The sequence below is a fragment of the Akanthomyces muscarius genome, chromosome 1, assembly GCF_028009165.1.
Source record: "Akanthomyces muscarius strain Ve6 chromosome 1, whole genome shotgun sequence".
NCBI lineage: Eukaryota > Fungi > Ascomycota > Sordariomycetes > Hypocreales > Cordycipitaceae > Akanthomyces > Akanthomyces muscarius.
Window position 1 is genome coordinate 7,193,237 of NC_079241.1, and position 16,269 is coordinate 7,209,505.

Below are 16,269 nucleotides of genomic sequence, written 5' to 3' on the forward strand. Positions count from 1 at the left end.
TTTAGTAACTCCAACTTGTCATCTTATGCCCGACAAAGGCCTTATTCTATACGAGTGGCACCCTTTCTGGCAACTACACTGCGTCAAAACCAAGCGGTATGCAAAGTATGAGAGGATTAGCACCAGGGCCACTTAGAGCTTCCCGCAAGTGATACCTGTTGAAGTGAGCGACAGGGCCGCTGACCCAAAGCAAGCACTCCAGGACATTGCCCCAACCTTTCTTTAATCGTTATGCATGCTCTCTTCACTGTCTTCATATCATCGTAATACAGGCTCCCAACTCTTTGCAAATTCCAAACAAAACGTCTTTACTCCTGCCTGCACACGACCTTGGCCTTACAAATGACATTCCTGTACTGCATCTGCGCGCCATGCTCATCCCCTCGCTTCACCACCCCCGGAAACACCACACACCCAACCTCGCGCTCCACCGGCCCGCCAACATCATCATCGTCATATTCCGCCCCGCCAATGTCCTCCATCGTGCTCGGCTCAAAGAGCACGCGCTGGTGCGGCAGGATTTGTGGCATGTACACGCGCAGCACCGCCTTCTGGACGACGAGCAGCCGCGCGAGCTCTATAGAATTGTTGACGAGCACGCGCAGGGAGGCGTCGCGCGCGCCTTCGGTTCCGTTGCTGGCCATGGCGGTGTCGCCGGTCAGGGCATCGAGAATGTGGTTGGTGCGTGATACCACCGTCTCGGCAAAGGTGGTCGTGTCGTCTTGGAGGAGCTGCGGTGCTTCTCGTCGGAGCAACGTTAGGGTTGATGCGCGCCATTGGTTGACCGGCTCCAGCTCCTGGCCGCAGAATGAAGAGAGGAGCTGCTCCATTTGGCGGAATAAGTTTGTCTGGTCCTTCGACAGACCCACGAAGTAAGAGTCGAAAATCATGTCGACGAGGATCCGCGAGACGACGGATTGCAAAAAGTGCACCTTGGCCGTCTTGGCAAGCTCTTCATACATGGGCACCAGCGTGCTGATTTCCCTCGTCATTTCGTCGCCTAATTTCGACAAGTCTGTTCCAGCAATTAGCTCCTGATGGCCAGTGGAATACTGGCCAAAAACGCGACTCACCGAGCTTTGCCTTTCGGAAATGGGAAATAACCCAATTTTGTAGCCCGTTTCCCAACCGCGCCATACCGTCGCCGAAAACTTCGTCGCTCGTCTGGCCATCGGCCCTCGTGCTTGTGCTCACAAACTCTTTGAGACCCCGCACCTGCCCTCGTAGCGCGCGATTCTCTTCATCCTTATCCTTCACCTCTCGCCGTAGCACTTCTATCTCTCGCCGTAGCACGTCCCAGCCCTGCCGGAGCTCTTCTCTCTCTGCCTCTCGGACATCCACTTCCGCCCGCAGCAGGCGTAGCTCCGTATCGGTCCGTAAATATTGCTGGTGTATCGTACTGTGCTTGGACTGCCAAAAGATCGCCGTCTCGCTCTCGTTGGCGCTCATCTTATCCAACTGGTGCTGAAACTCGCGCTCCATGGTGTCCATCTCGCGCTCCAGATACGCGATGCGCTCGTCTTTCTGCTTGACCTGGGCAGCAAGGCTCGCCGACTCCCTATCTCGGTCCCGATCGCGCTCGCGGTGCTTATCCTTTACAGTGCGCGACGATGATGTGCGCGTGACTGTGCTTCCACTGCTCGTTCCGGTCGGTTCCTTTTTTTCGTCCTTGTCCTTGTCCTTGTCGGCGGTGTCGTGCGTGTCGTCGCCCACGGCGCTGGCATTGACCACGGCGACGCGCTGGGGCACTGCTGGTAAATGGCTGCCTGCGCCGCTGCCTGCGCCGGCGCTGGCCCCAGTCGAACCACTGCCCGGCCCAGCATTATGGTGAGCATGGCGCGCGGACGAGGCCGTTCGCAGGACATGGTTTCCGGTGCCGCCGTGTGTGCGGCGTTTGTCGGAGGCGCTCATGGTGGTTGTCGAGTTGATCTCGTGCGTGTGGGAATCGATCCGTTGCTATAGGTCGTCACGCATCGTCGCGTTGCTGTTGCAAAGCAAACCGGGGATGGTCTCGTGGAGTTTGCTGCCGTGCCAGATGTAGCGATGAAAAGCCAAGGTGCCAATCTGGCTGCCTGGGGCGAGGTCAGCGTGATGTACGACGTGGAATGACGGAGTTGAAGCTGGTGGATGGAGGTCAGCGCGGGGCTGTGGCTGGAGGGGTTACTGGTTGGCGCGCCTTGAGGTAGTTCGGCGCAAGTCCTAACTGTGAGATGGGGGAAAGAACGGTGGAGAAGAATTGTCGCGGAGAATTCGAAGGGCAAAGACGATGAGGGAGGAAAAGCTCGGCTGGTATAGAATAGCAAGAAAGTTAGAATTTATTTTGCGCGTCCATGTTCCTGAACCTCGCCATCCATTTATGGTGGTCTCGGTCTTGCACGGCGGCCGGGGCTCCAGACCAGGTACAACAGCTGTGGGAGGGCCAGAAATGCTCTTTGTCTTTCTCGCAAGAGCCGTTACTTTGCGAAGGGCCTGGACTCTGGTTTCTATGGATACTGCGGCAATAGTTGAACAACTCTTTATTTCAGTGACTTCTGTAGCCATGTGGTTGTCGAGCTTTGGTCTCGTTTGCGCGGTCTCTTTGAGCTCGACGTAAATTGATAGCACATCAGGCAATTATGCCGTCAGTCGACGCTGCCGGTTGCACATGCGCTGCTATGCAAGGGCTGTAGCGATATTTCTTCGCATGCGCACGCCTATCCTCCAAGTGCCACTCTTGAGCCCAGAACGCCAACAAGCCCATGTCACTGGCGCCACATTCTTCTCTCCCGGCTCTTGGTCGGTTGCAAATACCAAGGCAGTACCTAACTTATCTAGATAGCCACCTCTTCGACTACCTCATACGCCTCATCACCGTGCTCCCCTTTTGGTTTCGCGCCCATTCTGCAAATCGCCAGCGTCCGTACCTCGTGCCGATCCAGCCAGACATGCTCCGCGTACTCCTCCAGCAACGGCCGCGCATCCAGCATCAGCCTCTCTCTCCCTTGCCCCCTCATCCGCTTCACATGTGTCGTATTCACCACCGTCGCGTGCAGCAGAAACGGCCTCTTCTCCGCCTCCATGAGCCCCGCCTCTATAAACCTGCGCCGCACCACCTGGCAAAACGCATACAGCACGCCGGTTCCCTGCTCCTCGACATCCAGCGGCGGCGCGTATAGCACGCCGGTGTGTGAGGCATCTTGCATCGCCTCCATTCCTTTGAGCGTCAGCCACACATGCCCTTCCTGCGAACCCGCCCTCATCGTCTCGGCCAGGATGTCCCGCAATCGGAGCTCCTTCAACACGGCCACGGCGCGCGCCAACTGGCCGGGCTGGAACAGGCTCATGACGCCGAGCGTAATGTGCATGGTGCCCGGCGGCCGCACCGCGTCCGGCGGCAGCGGCGCGGCGCCGTTGATGTTGCTGACGTCGGCGCGAAAGCCGTTGATGTTGCGCGCCAGCTGCCGTCGCAGGAGCGGGATGCAGAGGAAATGCGTAGGGTGGGCGCCGCGGCGGGCGGGTGCAGCTTGACGGGCTGCCATTTGTACTGCGACAAAGATGGTAGAGTTTGTGATGTGGCTGATGCAGACGGAGAAACGCGGTAGTGGTGAGAGGAGGGTGAAGCTAGTGGGGAGATGGGCCGCGGTATCGACCTGATCTGAGATGCATGGCTGGCACAGCCACAGCTTTTATGTGTAGTGATATCTTGGACTAGATCTTTGAAAGATCCAAGATCCACGGCACGCAGATCAGGTAATATCTTGTAAGCAAAAAAGCTCGAAAATAGATGATTCCTTAGCACCATGTGCTCCTCTTCGTTGTATCAGTGCTGCTTTCGTGTCTTCATTGTTGGCGAGGCAGCCTCGACTTTATTCTACACACTTACAGCATTGCTTCGGGACTTCCATTTTATCTGTAAAGAATCAATTTCATCCCATCACTTTAGTATCACAAGCATAAGACGCCAATTCCAATTCTCTACAATGCTCGTGAGCCTGGTAGCTGGCTTAACACGGACAGTACAAGTAAAAATGATGTCTTGATTTATAAAAAAGCAGTGTCCTGTAGGATGCGCTGCCAATGCAAACGTGGTATTCAAAATAGCGCCCCCAATGTCGTGCAGCGAATCTACGCTGAATCGTCGTGTCCAACTGGCTCCCCAATCTCCAGTCTAATCTGTACAAGCGTCTGGTATGTTGCATTGCATCCATCTAGATGCGATACCTTGGGATTGGATCCTTCCACACAAGTCCATCTCTGGCAGTGCATCTGTGCCTGATGCGCCTGCAGCCTCGTTTTCATGCCGCTCGAATCTATTTTCCCAGTAGGTATATGGAGCGCGGCTCCAGGTATGCAGCCCGTGCAAAAGATAGAATTAGGCATCTTCGGCCTCGTAAAATTTGCGCAGACGTATTTCGGCATCCTGGTAGTCCGTCTTGACCGTGGCTAGGGCCTCCTTGATGCGGTCGAGACACAGATCGGCGTTGGGTTCTGCTGAGCCGTCCTCGTTCTCGAGCTTCCCGAAGCGCTGAATCTTTTCGCAGCCGTCGCGTACACGGACGAGGCCAAGGGTAGCCGAAGAGCCCTTGAGGAAATGGCCGAGCGAGGAAAGCTCCTCCAAGTTCTTGGCCTCCCTGTTATTAGAGTCAGCGCGCGCCGTTTATTGTCTGAGCCAGCGAGCAGCTACTCACACAGCCTTGTCCATGGACGCAAAGGTCTCTTCGACCTGGTCAAAGAAGCCGAAGACGATGGAAGAAGAGAATTCGCGGTCACCAGGCTCGTCCATTTCTAGGATCTGGCTAAAGGTGGGCATGTCCACCGCATCGCCGAGGTCAACGTCCATTTCGTCGTCCGAGTACTGTAGAGTGGATAGTCAGCAATCTTGTGCGGCACATGCAACAAGGCCCGACAGGCCTGCAAGGAACCAACATCGTCTTCACCGTCCGAGACGGGCATGTTGGTACAGGTGCAGTCTTCGGGACAGGCGTAGTTGGGCGGGTAGGAAGACGAGGACGAGACGGCGGACCGTTGGGTTGCAAGAGAAATCATGGACAACAGTGGATCAAAGATGGGCAGAATAATTATAGTGGACAGCAAGAAAAGCCAAGCAGACTGTGGGTGAAGCATAATAAAGCAGAAGAGGCGGGAAAGGCAGGGGACGTGGTAGTGTATATAGCAAGGGTCTTCCGCCACCGGGGTCGAAGCCGCGGGGGAGACGAGGCGAGGCGAGACGAGGGGACTGCAGCCGGGGCCTTTAGGTAGGTACGGGCGTGGTAGCCGTAGACACTTGTGATGGATGGCACGGTTGGGCGTGGACGACAGCCCTGCAGCCATGGCTGCATCAGTACAGGAGCCGTACTCCGTACAGGAGCCATACATGCGTCGGTCCATGCGTCCGGGTCCAGCGTGTCCAGCGTGTGCCTGGTCTATCGGTAGCAGCTCGTTAGAGCCAACCTCGCAAGCTGCCCGCGCGGGGCCCATCGCATCGCGGCGGTTAGGTGACGGCGAGGTGACGGCAAGGCGCAAAGCGAACGGGCGCAGGACAGACGGCCGTGAGGCGGGCGCAAGTCAAGGCGAGATAGGCCATGGCGGTTCGCACAGCTTCTCAACGGCAAGGCGTCTGAGCATTCGAGTAACGGCGCCCAAAGCAAGACAGGCAGAGGCCATACGACAAGCCGGTGCTGGGGTTGGGGAGGGGCAAGCAGGATGACGAAAGGACAAGGAAGGTGGGTGACATCTGGTGCTTCTCGTGTTTGTGAATTCTTACCTTTTGTGCGAATGAGTTCTATGCTATGTATGTACGGAAGCGTTCCGGGTGGCCAGCCCTTGTCGTCGAGGGGAGTCGGAGAAGGCAAAAAGACGAGCGATGCAGTACGGTTGGATGCAGGTTGTGCGCGTGCTACGGAAGCTTGTCTTGTTCTGTCTGTCTCGTGTTCGAGCGTGCGGGACGGCGATGATGCGGCTGAAGAATGGGAAAAGAAGGTGAGGCACTAGCCGGCTTTAACGAGACGGCTGGCAAAAGAGCAGACGAGGGCAGGGTTGAGATTATCTGCAGAAAGAAGATGGCTCGCAGGATGAGAATGGCAATTGGTGTGTGATTTTTTTCTGGCGACAGGCTTGGCGGGGAAGCTCTTGACGAGGTGGCCAAGGTGGTCTCGAGAGGCGTCCGCGGGGTGGGAACGGCGCAGCGGCAACACGGCGAGAGGAGAAGAGAGAACAGGCACCCTTGCAACGGTGCTAGTGATGCGGACGGAGATGGCTTGCGAGAGACGAATATGACAAGGAGCAGGTGGAGGAGAGATGGGAATGGCTGGTGACGGATAATCGTGGTGGTTGCAAGAGGGGCTTACTGGCTGCCATTAAAGCGAAGAGGCTTGGTGGTTGGAGGGGCAGTTCTTTTGGTCAAGAGACGAAGAGGGGCTGCGTTCTTTACGCCCTCAAGCCCTGCAGTGCTTTGGTGCTTTACAGTGGACAATTCGGGGCGTTCAGGGGCAGTTCGTGATTTCAGTGGGCAAATTTGGCGCTTCAGTGGGCTCCTTTAGCGGCCGACACCGCAGGAGGCCACTAATTCAGTGGGTGCACAGTGGACTCGGTGGATCGTTGCACTGATGTCCTCCACCAACGCCGTCGTGCAGCTCAACACAACATCCAACCAATATTGACATCGACTGTGCAGGAAAGAAATCAAGAAAAAGCTCAGGTAGCGTAGAGAGCAAAACATTTGAAAATGTCACGACGCTGTCGCCCGTACACAGTGTTGCACTTTACACGTGGCTCGCCTGCACGGCCTTAGGGCGGACAAACACGTACATATGCCAGAGCACTGACATATCACCACCACCACCGTCGTCGAACCCACCCCAATACAACTACATCATCACAACAAACAACCTACCATCATTCCCACCGCCCCTTCCCATTCCCACCACATCTTATCAATGTTAAAGATACACAACGCATCGGTCCGACACAACACCATGGCTTCAGGCACTCATTTCAATTTTCCCGACCTCCCCGTCCCTACCGCAGCTCCTGCGAGCGTCCAAGTGCCTCCCATCAACAGTCCTTCTAGCGCCAAAGCTAATCTGCATGTCCAGGCAAACGACGTCACAGGCTGTCTCGCTGCTCGCCACACCTCATGCGCGCGTCAAAGACCCGGACCAAAGCTCCTGATGCATGCATATATACTGATTACCCGAATGTCCAGCCCTGCCCTGCGTCGTGGTCCAATCTAAAGGTTTCGGCTGATGCGCTTTCCGATTCCAGTCACCACTTCCCATCGAGGCTATTCCCGCCCTCCTCTTGGCTTGAACCAGCATCATGCACGAGCCGCAATCCCAAGTCGCAAATCTACCCCTCCCTTGCAGACCCAGCCCCAAGAGGGGCATGTCCATCCAGGATGACGCTCCCGACAGACTAGTCTGACAAATTCAGAGACACAATCCTCCGGGGCAATCAGCAGAATAGCCAAGTGCCAGGATGTTGTCGCAATACCCTCTTGTGCAAACAGCATCCTCGCAGCATCTGACACCCAACCCTTTTTTGCTTCTAATCCCGACAGCTGCCCCTCCCAGTTACTCAAGTTAGCGTTGCCCATCCGCCGTGCCCCTCCACACCACACCCACATTGGCAGCGTCTGGACTCGGTCGACCTCCAAAACGGGAGAGTTCTCTTCACAACCTCGACCAAGACGAAAGAAAATTCATTTCCTCCAGGTGGCTCTCAGCGACGTAATGAACCGGCCCACACCCGCTGCCGCTTAGTGCTTGGCATTCTGCACTCTCCACCGTCAAAAAGCCCATTTTGCTACATTCTCACCCGTCTTGCTCTACACGGCAATCCTTCTATGCTGGGTACCAGCTTTACTCAGTACAAAATATATTACACAACTAGCCTGTCTCCCTCCACCGCTTCTTCAAGTTGGGTATCAGCCAATTGCTAACCAAAGCACGCCCTCTCGCCCACGCCACGGGAGGTGGGGGAGAGACTGCGGGAGCAGGGGTCAGCCTACAGCACCAGTTACATCATCGGACCCTAGATATGTCTCTCGCTTCTATCTAGCTGGAGCCGCTCGATTCCTCTCCCATCTGGCCCTCACCATGTCGCAACTGGCCGAGCTCATACTCAGTCTCCATCCATCTCAGCCCAACTCGACACAATGGCTCATCTCCACCCCAATTTATTGGGTAGCCCGCTAGCCAACGCCTGCCGTCTCGGCGCCGTCTCGACTTTCCGGCAAACACCACTCGCACAAGGATAGCCAGCCTTGCTGCAGCTTGGTCTGATAATGGCCATTATGGCCACCTTTGTCTCGACTAGCAACTCGCCTTGACAGCTAGCACTATCCCAACTAGGCAAATGTGCGACCAATGACATGGCAGGTGGACGCTCGCTGTACCACTCCCCACGCGCTGCCACGATTGATCCTTCTTGTATCCATTGCGCAATTATATCATGCGACGCAAGAATTGCACTCGGCAACTCACTCTCGTCTGGTTTGTTCGTTTCGCTGAAAATTGCCGACATTCCAGTATTCCCTCAGTTGCATCGTCTGTTGACCGGTCGTTACACAGCATCCTCGCGCCTGCATCTGACTGCCCTTCCAGGGTGCGTTCTAGACTCCTGCCCCGACGTCATCGCGCATGAGCTACAGACTCCAAAATGCGGGCACTCTGCCACAACCACCACCACCCGACCGTTGCACGCTGTGCTCGGCATGAGATCGGCACACCGCACTTCGCCCAACTCGTGCACCAGCCCCGTGTCCACGTCGAACAGACCACTGCCCGTAACAATGCTCCGGCCTGTAATTTCCGGCTGCCCTACATCTCCGCCCCAGTCAGTGCACTTTGTCGTTATTCTCAGCCCCTCTTGCCTCGGTGAATGAATAAGACGATCGTGAGAGTTGGCTTTGAGCCTAGCTTTTCCAACATCCGCTGGCTTGCCAGCACCGACTACAAATATTATATCGTACCCTCAAAGATACCGCTGCGTTGGCGGGGCTGGCTGTTAATGCTAGCTCATCACAAACCACCGGTATCCTGTTAGCAGCACAAACAACCGACACCTCAAGCCGGCGCGTCAAAATTCTACGACGAAAACGCAAAATACCCTGTATTCTCAACTAATATTTGTATATGCATCATTTTGGTGAGGAGGTGGCCGATGAAAATGAGCTTGATGTGGCAGGAGGTGATGCCTACAATCCAGAAAACGAGCAACACGATCCAGTCTAAGTCCATCGAACAGAGACATGCGACTTTTGTTCCGGGGCAACAACTACGTGATGGCCTGAACCCGAGAAGTTGATGCGTAGTCCCCGTAGATATTGTAACAGTCCCACGCCTACCAGCACATGCGAGGCGCAGGCTAGACCTCTACCCATTGCCCAGAGTGTTCGCAGCACTCGATGCGGAAGCCCTCAGCGGCCCGCAGGCCCGTGTTAGTGAAGCAAAATATGTAGTATTGGCTACTGGGATTGACTGCCCACGCAGGATGCTGCGTGGCAGAGCCCTCTGAGCATATGTGTGACAGATGACGATGGGCACAAGCTTATTGCGTGCGATTTGAACTGGCAAGTGAGCATGGCAAGACAAGTCAGGTCAGCGCGGTATGGGCTTTATACAATCAAAGTATATTTCTCTTATAGCTTTATTCAGAGAGTCAGCTGCCCAGAATTGGATCGAGGAGATTGACTCGGGCCGGTTTGGGCATGTGGATGTACTCGGCGTTGGTGGTTTGAGATCAAGCATGTCATGCCAAAGACCCTCTTGGTAAGAGAGTGAGCGTGGCTTTCTTCAGACTGCTTCCTTGAAGAAATAAAAATACAAAGTAACCATCACATTGTAACCATCACATTGTATCTCTTCCCTCGACGAGCAGTTTGACTGACTATTTGAGTCCTGGTTCTATGATGTAGTGTGTTGGCGCCTTCGGGTCGTCGCTAGAGTTGGTTGGCAGATTGTCACGGGCCCTGAGATATAGTAGATACTGGGGATATCCGGCCTTTGTGGCTGCGCTTGTCGGATCCTTTTGGTCTAGGTAACCGGTGCCTTCTTGACGCTGCTTTTCGTGGGAGATGGCAAGGCCGGTGGCAACGTGACCCTCGGCGTGTTTGTCCTGCCCAACGCATCCATCAACAAAATTGAGATGGCACAGCAAAAATATGGAATAAATATATTACGTGCCGTTTGCTTTGTAGGTGCGTTCTACCCTGTTTTACTCTGTCTTCTTTGCCTCTTCCTCCGGAACAGAACACGATCTGCCTTGTAGCTACAGCTACACTCTCGCCAAGCTGATGTCGCCGCCTGGAACTAAAACCAAGAGTCAGTCAACAAAGCATTTCGGCGGGGAAACGGAATTTTACTTGAAGCTTTGCATTTTCTTGAGAAATTAATCTTTGAAAAACGTTCGCCGCTCAAACCTTTAGTTGCTTTTGGTGTTGCATTTGGCACCATACGCGTCGTTTCGCGCTCGCCATGCCGCGACAGCCCAAAACCCTGACCACGCCAGCATGCATCTCTTCCCGCCAGCCGTGGGCGGCTGCCCAGTTGCATATCCTTTTATCAGATACATGGCGGTCGGAGTCGCTCAACTGTGCACCTAGATATGTGATGGCTGTCGAAGCGTGAGCTGGTGCCAGCACTGGCCAAGACGAGAGAGATGTCGCGGTGCCATCGCCACTGGGGCCAGCTTAGGATCGAAGTGTAGAACAGAGAACTCTAGGGTGCCTCCTGTGGAACGCGGGTAAAGTGGCTGGGGACTCATGATGTCTTGATCGTGCGTCAATATGCTGGCTGGAGATTGGGGAAGAATCAGAATGGGTTTTAGTATCTTCCATCTTCGAGAATAACAAGGATGCAGGCCCTTATGTAGTTTCTATGTATCGCAAAGAGCTCTGGACAGTATTTAAAGTTTGCCATGGCTTTGATCTGGCCCGGTGTTGCTCGCCTGTTTCCTCAAGCCAATGGAGTGCGTTTTTTGCGCCACGACCTGTTGCACAAACTTTCTTGGCCCTCCCTCTATTTGTTCGTTCTAGGCAAAGATATCAAGTAGCGCAAATATTTCTCTACTTGCTTATACTCTGTAGCTCGATCGAATTAGTTTGCACCAGAACCAGATTTCCCTCGAGTTGCTCGGGAGTTATACACCGGCTTCGCCAAAGCGTTACGAGGGTTCGCGACGATAGAGATGTTGTGCACTTTCTGAGCAACCACAACATAGTAACGCCCTTTATTATTATGCTCATAGTTTCTATAGATTATTGTGGTAAACAATGATAGTCCGCCAGCTCATCGCTGCAACTCGAATGACCCGAGGCTCAGTGGCGAAGGAGACTCGGCCTTGACATACCCCCCAAGATCGGTCCTCGCTACTGGGAAACCGTGAAATCATGACGCTCATCAAGCGACATCAATTGCCCTAAAAAGCAATCTATTCCATAGAAAACTGTCTTTTTTTTTTCTTCTTCTTCTTTTTTATGCTCGTTCTTATTTGCATCGCTTTTTGGGGGGGGGGGGGGGGGGGGGGGGGGTTCTTCTTGGTTTTTGATCACGACTGATCTCGGGTGCGTCAAAGGATCTTCCACCGAGCTCTGCTCCGCCGTCAAGTCTCGGCTCATTTGGGTTTCAGCAAGTAGCTATACTAATGCTACTATTTGGGCTCTATGTAAATGATGTAAGGTGTTCGCTCCTCACAAGTGAAGTGTGTTTGCAATTTTCATTGTCTTTTGTAGGCGCGGTACCGCCCACCACGACGAGACTGTTGAGCAGGCCAGTGCCAGAGTGATGCCAACGACTATGGCCAGGACTGTGATTGGGGCGTGAGTAGCGACTTGTCGGTGTTTTGTTCCTTTCTCGTTCTCGTGTGCGGTTGAGCTCTCATTCTACGCAGAGAATGTCTCTATACTTAATCTAGAGCGGTAGTTTGCAGGCATGCTGGCACACTGGCTAGGACCACGGCAGAAAATGTAACCACAACTTGGACGATTCAGAATATCGGGTGTGCATGGTTCCTTTGCCACTGAGGTGCTTTTTTTTCATATGTATAGCATTATACATGTATCGATATGTGACATTTCCCTACTTTGCCACATATGTGCATCCTCGTAACGAGATGGCCAGATCAGGAGTCCTGACCAAACCACGGGCCTTTATTTGCGAGGTAAAGCGTCCCATCCTGGTCGACTGGAACCCTTTCCAAAACGGATGGAATGCGACGGCGTTTTGTCCGATTAAGGACTGTATCCCAGTCTGAGCAGCGAATCCAGGTTGAGTAGCAACCCAGCTCATTTATACAGGGAGGGGCTCCTGCGCGGGTCGACAGTCGTCACATTCAGCTTTCCAATTTTATGCACGGGTTTCCAAGGCCGGCTAGCCGCAGGAAAGCCTGCATACCTTGGCTGAAAATACACCAGATGATGAGTTTTTCTGCGCGGGGATGCTCACCAATAAACGTGCAGTTCTTGGCATCAGCCACGGCCATCAAGGTTGCTATGCTCCATCGCGAAAAGGCAGCGTTGTTTTAAGCTTAAATTTTTGGCAGCTTCAGACGGTCCAACTTTAACGCTCGGAACGAATTACGGTCCATGCTTCATGCAGCTATTCGAGTTGTAGATGCGTTTATCACAGGCTGGGGAAAAGAAAGTCAAGACTCTTCCGGTGCGGTTGAGAAGGAATGATGGCAAAGTTGTTTGTTGGATTTGGATGTCCAAGACGGAGTGGATCTGCTGGCAATAATGCGAATCAGCCATCTGTGCCAAGACTTGAGCTCCTGCGCGGAAAATATCAATGTTCTCGACGTCCTGAACGTAAAAAGGACATGAGGTTTTTCCTCAGCTGCTTAATTTAGAAGGAAGTATACGATGCCATGCATGTCTTCCAAGCGGTCGATACCTTGATCACGCATAGTAGTTTGTTCCACCGCTTTCCCTTCATTTGTTGGCCAGCATGAATCGAGTAATCTGTACTGTCGTACAACACCACAAAGGTTCTCACGAGGCGTCTTGGCAGCGCAACTAATGCATATCAAGCAGTTTATCGTTTCCATACAAAGAAACGTGGCGTACCGGCAGCTGCCCTATCAGGGTTGAGAAGAAAAAGCATAATTCCGAGCAAAAACGGGAAGCCAGCCCGGGTCCTTTGTCTGCAGGTATAAAAACCCACCCGTTGGCCCAATTGCAGTCTATTGCTCTTTTGCTTCTCTCTACACGTTACCGCATCTCTTTCGTTTTCAGTCGAACATTATCACAATGCAGTTCAAGTCGCTCGCTTACATCCTGCTGGGCCAGTCGGCCCTGGTGGCCGCCCAATCGGCCACCACCACGTCCTCGGCCACGCAGGCCACCGCTACGTGCGAGCCTCACGAGGATCACTGGCACTGCCCGTCGGGCGTGCCGCAGCCCTCGCTCAACCCCGACGGCTCGCCCAACCCCAAGGCGACCCAGGGCAGCAGCGACGACAACGATCATGATCACGACCACGATCACAGCCATGACCATGACACGGACAGCCACAGCGCGACCGCCAGCGCGACCGCCAGCAGCAACAGCACCACCACAGCCGCCGCCACCACTGGCCCTGGCGGCTGCACGCCGCACAACGACCACTGGCACTGCCCGTCTGGCGTCCCCAAGCCGACCACGCCTCCTCCCGGCTACACGCCCACTGCGTCGTCGACTGGTGGTGCTTCAACGAGCGCGAGCGCTTCGGCCACACCCACCACCGCCGCGGCGGGCAAGGCGGCACCCCTGAGCCTTGCCGTCCTCATCGGCGGCAGCGTCCTGTTCGGCGCTCTTTTCCTGTAAATTTGCAACCACTGTGGGGGTAACTGTACAGAAATAGGACTGCGTTCAGCAGGCGGATAGGACCATCATCACATGAGAAGGGTGGCATGAATAGGAGGGAGAAGGCTATAAAAGTGTATAAATAGACATGAAGTTAGCAGAATGCGACAAAATGTCACTTGCCCCAGTCTAATAAGCGTGCAAGTGCCGTGCTGTACCTTACACGAGGCGCCCCTGTGTTGAGTCAGGCACGGCGTGCGATGTATGCAAGATGGGATGGATGAGGTGCAGCGGATCATGCCGGTTGCAACGCTGTCCCAACAGTCCAGGCAGCCTTGCGGAGGCAGTTCATGAGCCTTGTCAGGAAAGCGTGAAGTGGATGTCACCGGAGATGGAGGCTCATCTGGCGGCGTCTACACGCGCGAGTGTGAGTCTGTGGTGGTGGTCGAGTGACGGGCATACTGTGGTCACGAGCCGTCGTGTCATGAGCGGATGTAGAGCTGCGAGCAGGAGGAGATTGGCCTTGTCTTGAAATGCCAAATTAGCAAAGAACCATGCAGGTTAACTTTCCTAACGTGAGATGAGCTCAGAGATATTTGCCACGATGACATTGTAACATGACAATATGGTGAATGGTGAATGGTGAAGAATAACATTTCTAGGGGGAGGTGAGCGATGAGATGAGCTGCTGCCCCACCACGGCGCACGTGGCAGCCATTTGAGATGGCCACTGCCTGGTTGTCAAGCCGCAGAAATGAAACATGTCATCAGTACGAGGAAAACAAGGATAGTGAGGATTATAGTGAGAAATAAAGAAGAGGGGGAAAATCTGAAAAACAATAGAAACAAGACAAACAAGACAAACAAGACAAGCAAGAAGAAAGTTACTGCGGGCTGGCTGTCCAGGCAAAGTCTCCACCGTTACCCGCGCCGTCTTTTCTCCATGTACCTACCTAGGTAGGCACGCTAGGCAGGTGGGTGGTAGCCTTGGGACCCTGATGAACCACATGCACCTCGCAGAAAAGAATTCTTCCGCGTGCACACCACAGCAGCCAAACGGCTCTACCTACGCAAAGACGGTCTTCGCCCTGCGTCCCGGCTGACTTGAACCTGCCTACTCTTCCCAGGCGCCAGCAAGCAGCACACGCACACTTTATCAGTCATTTCCACCACACGCCGCATTTCCACAGCCTTTTCCTCCTTACGTATAAAAGCCTCCCGCGACCAGCAAGCCTCGTTCCGCCCGCCCGCCCAACATGTCAAAACAATCCCTCGCCATGATTGCCGCTCTTAGTGCCGGAGGCGGCGCTGCCCTCACAGCCGCCGTCTACTCACTCCGCTCCTCGAAACCCGAACAACAAGCACAACAAGCACAACAAGCACAGCAGCAGCTGCTGCTGCAACCGACGCCGACGATCCCCGGCGCCTACCCTGCTCAGCCTTTCCCCGTCGGCGCGCCTCTCCCCACCGCCGCCGTGGGCACCTCACCCGTCAACCCCTCCGGCCTCTTCGAATACGGCTTCCCGGGCCCCGTCGCCGACGTCGCCGCCCGCAGCGCCCTCATCTCCTCGTACGACCGCCGCACGCGCAACCCGCACTGGGTCGTCGAGCACATCACCGCAGCCTCGCTCGCGCGCCGCGACGCCGACCGCAAGCACAGCGTCTTTGTCGAGGATGCCGCCGTCCCGCCGCAGTTCCGCGCCGGCCTCAAGGACTACTACCGCAGCGGCTACGACCGCGGCCACCAGGTGCCCGCCGCCGACGCCAAGTGGTCCCAGCAGGCCATGGACGACACCTTTTACCTCACAAACATGTGTCCCCAGGTCGGCGAGGGCTTCAACCGCGACTACTGGGCGCACTTTGAGGACTTCTGCCGCCGGCTCACCGTGCGGTACCCCTCGGTCCGCATCGTCACCGGCCCGCTCTACCTCCCCCGCAAGGACCCCGTGGACAACAAGTGGTACGTCAAGTACGAGATGATTGGCAGCCCGCCCTCCGTCGCCGTCCCGACGCACTTTTACAAGGTCATCTTTGCCGAGGACGGCAAGGCCGGCGGCAACGTCGCCCTCGGCGCGTTTGTCCTCCCCAACGCGCCCATCGACAACAACAAGCCCATCACCGACTTTGAGGTGCCCGTCGAGGCCGTGGAGCGTGCGAGTGGCCTCGAATTCGCCTCGAAGCTGCCGGTTCAGCGCCGCAGGCGTCTTTGTGCGGATACAACGTGTGCGCTGGTCATCAAGGACTATGCCGATAGGCAAAAGGCCTTTGCAAAGGGTGGTGACAAGCGCTCCCTGCCTCCTACGCAATAGTGTACTTTCTTCTTCTTCTTCTATAATTTTGCATCTAATTCTGGTGTTGTCTTTTATTTATTTCTTTCTTTTATCATCTGGTCTGAGTCCTGTTACTCATGTCAATTTGCTTACCCCGGCTTGCTGTTCTCATTGCCGCTACGGTCATCATAGATAGAATAAGCTCAAGGGACATGGACTGTAGACTTTTGTACATTAGCT

At 54.7% G+C, this 16,269-nt stretch overlaps 6 protein-coding genes across 6 annotated transcripts; 2 read left to right on the forward strand and 4 right to left on the reverse strand.

Annotated features, from left to right (window-relative positions):
* Positions 1–308: 308 nt before the first annotated feature.
* On the reverse strand, positions 309–1,911 carry LMH87_007448 (uncharacterized protein; the record flags this gene model as incomplete). The annotated part of the gene is made up of 2 exons (XM_056192539.1): positions 309–1,015; positions 1,074–1,911. The coding sequence occupies 2 exons, from the start codon at positions 1,909–1,911 to the stop codon at positions 309–311; spliced, it is 1,545 nt and encodes a 514-aa protein (XP_056060750.1).
* An 899-nt stretch (positions 1,912–2,810) lies between these two features.
* LMH87_007449 (uncharacterized protein) lies at positions 2,811–3,518 on the reverse strand (the record flags this gene model as incomplete). Its single annotated transcript, XM_056192540.1, has 1 exon — positions 2,811–3,518. One exon carries the CDS (start codon positions 3,516–3,518, stop codon positions 2,811–2,813), a length of 708 nt encoding a protein of 235 aa, XP_056060751.1.
* Positions 3,519–4,351: 833 nt separating this feature from the next.
* On the reverse strand, positions 4,352–5,025 carry LMH87_007450 (uncharacterized protein; the record flags this gene model as incomplete). The annotated part of the gene is made up of 3 exons (XM_056192541.1): positions 4,352–4,610; positions 4,668–4,834; positions 4,906–5,025. The coding sequence occupies 3 exons, from the start codon at positions 5,023–5,025 to the stop codon at positions 4,352–4,354; spliced, it is 546 nt and encodes a 181-aa protein (XP_056060752.1).
* Positions 5,026–12,099: 7,074 nt separating this feature from the next.
* On the reverse strand, positions 12,100–12,459 carry LMH87_007451 (uncharacterized protein; the record flags this gene model as incomplete). The annotated part of the gene is made up of 2 exons (XM_056192543.1): positions 12,100–12,284; positions 12,423–12,459. 2 exons carry the CDS (start codon positions 12,457–12,459, stop codon positions 12,100–12,102), a joined length of 222 nt encoding a protein of 73 aa, XP_056060753.1.
* A 766-nt stretch (positions 12,460–13,225) lies between these two features.
* On the forward strand, positions 13,226–13,780 carry LMH87_007452 (uncharacterized protein; the record flags this gene model as incomplete). Its single annotated transcript, XM_056192544.1, has 1 exon — positions 13,226–13,780. One exon carries the CDS (start codon positions 13,226–13,228, stop codon positions 13,778–13,780), a length of 555 nt encoding a protein of 184 aa, XP_056060754.1.
* Positions 13,781–15,015: 1,235 nt separating this feature from the next.
* On the forward strand, positions 15,016–16,068 carry LMH87_007453 (uncharacterized protein; the record flags this gene model as incomplete). The annotated part of the gene is made up of 1 exon (XM_056192545.1): positions 15,016–16,068. The coding sequence occupies one exon, from the start codon at positions 15,016–15,018 to the stop codon at positions 16,066–16,068; it is 1,053 nt and encodes a 350-aa protein (XP_056060755.1).
* Positions 16,069–16,269: the final 201 nt, after the last annotated feature.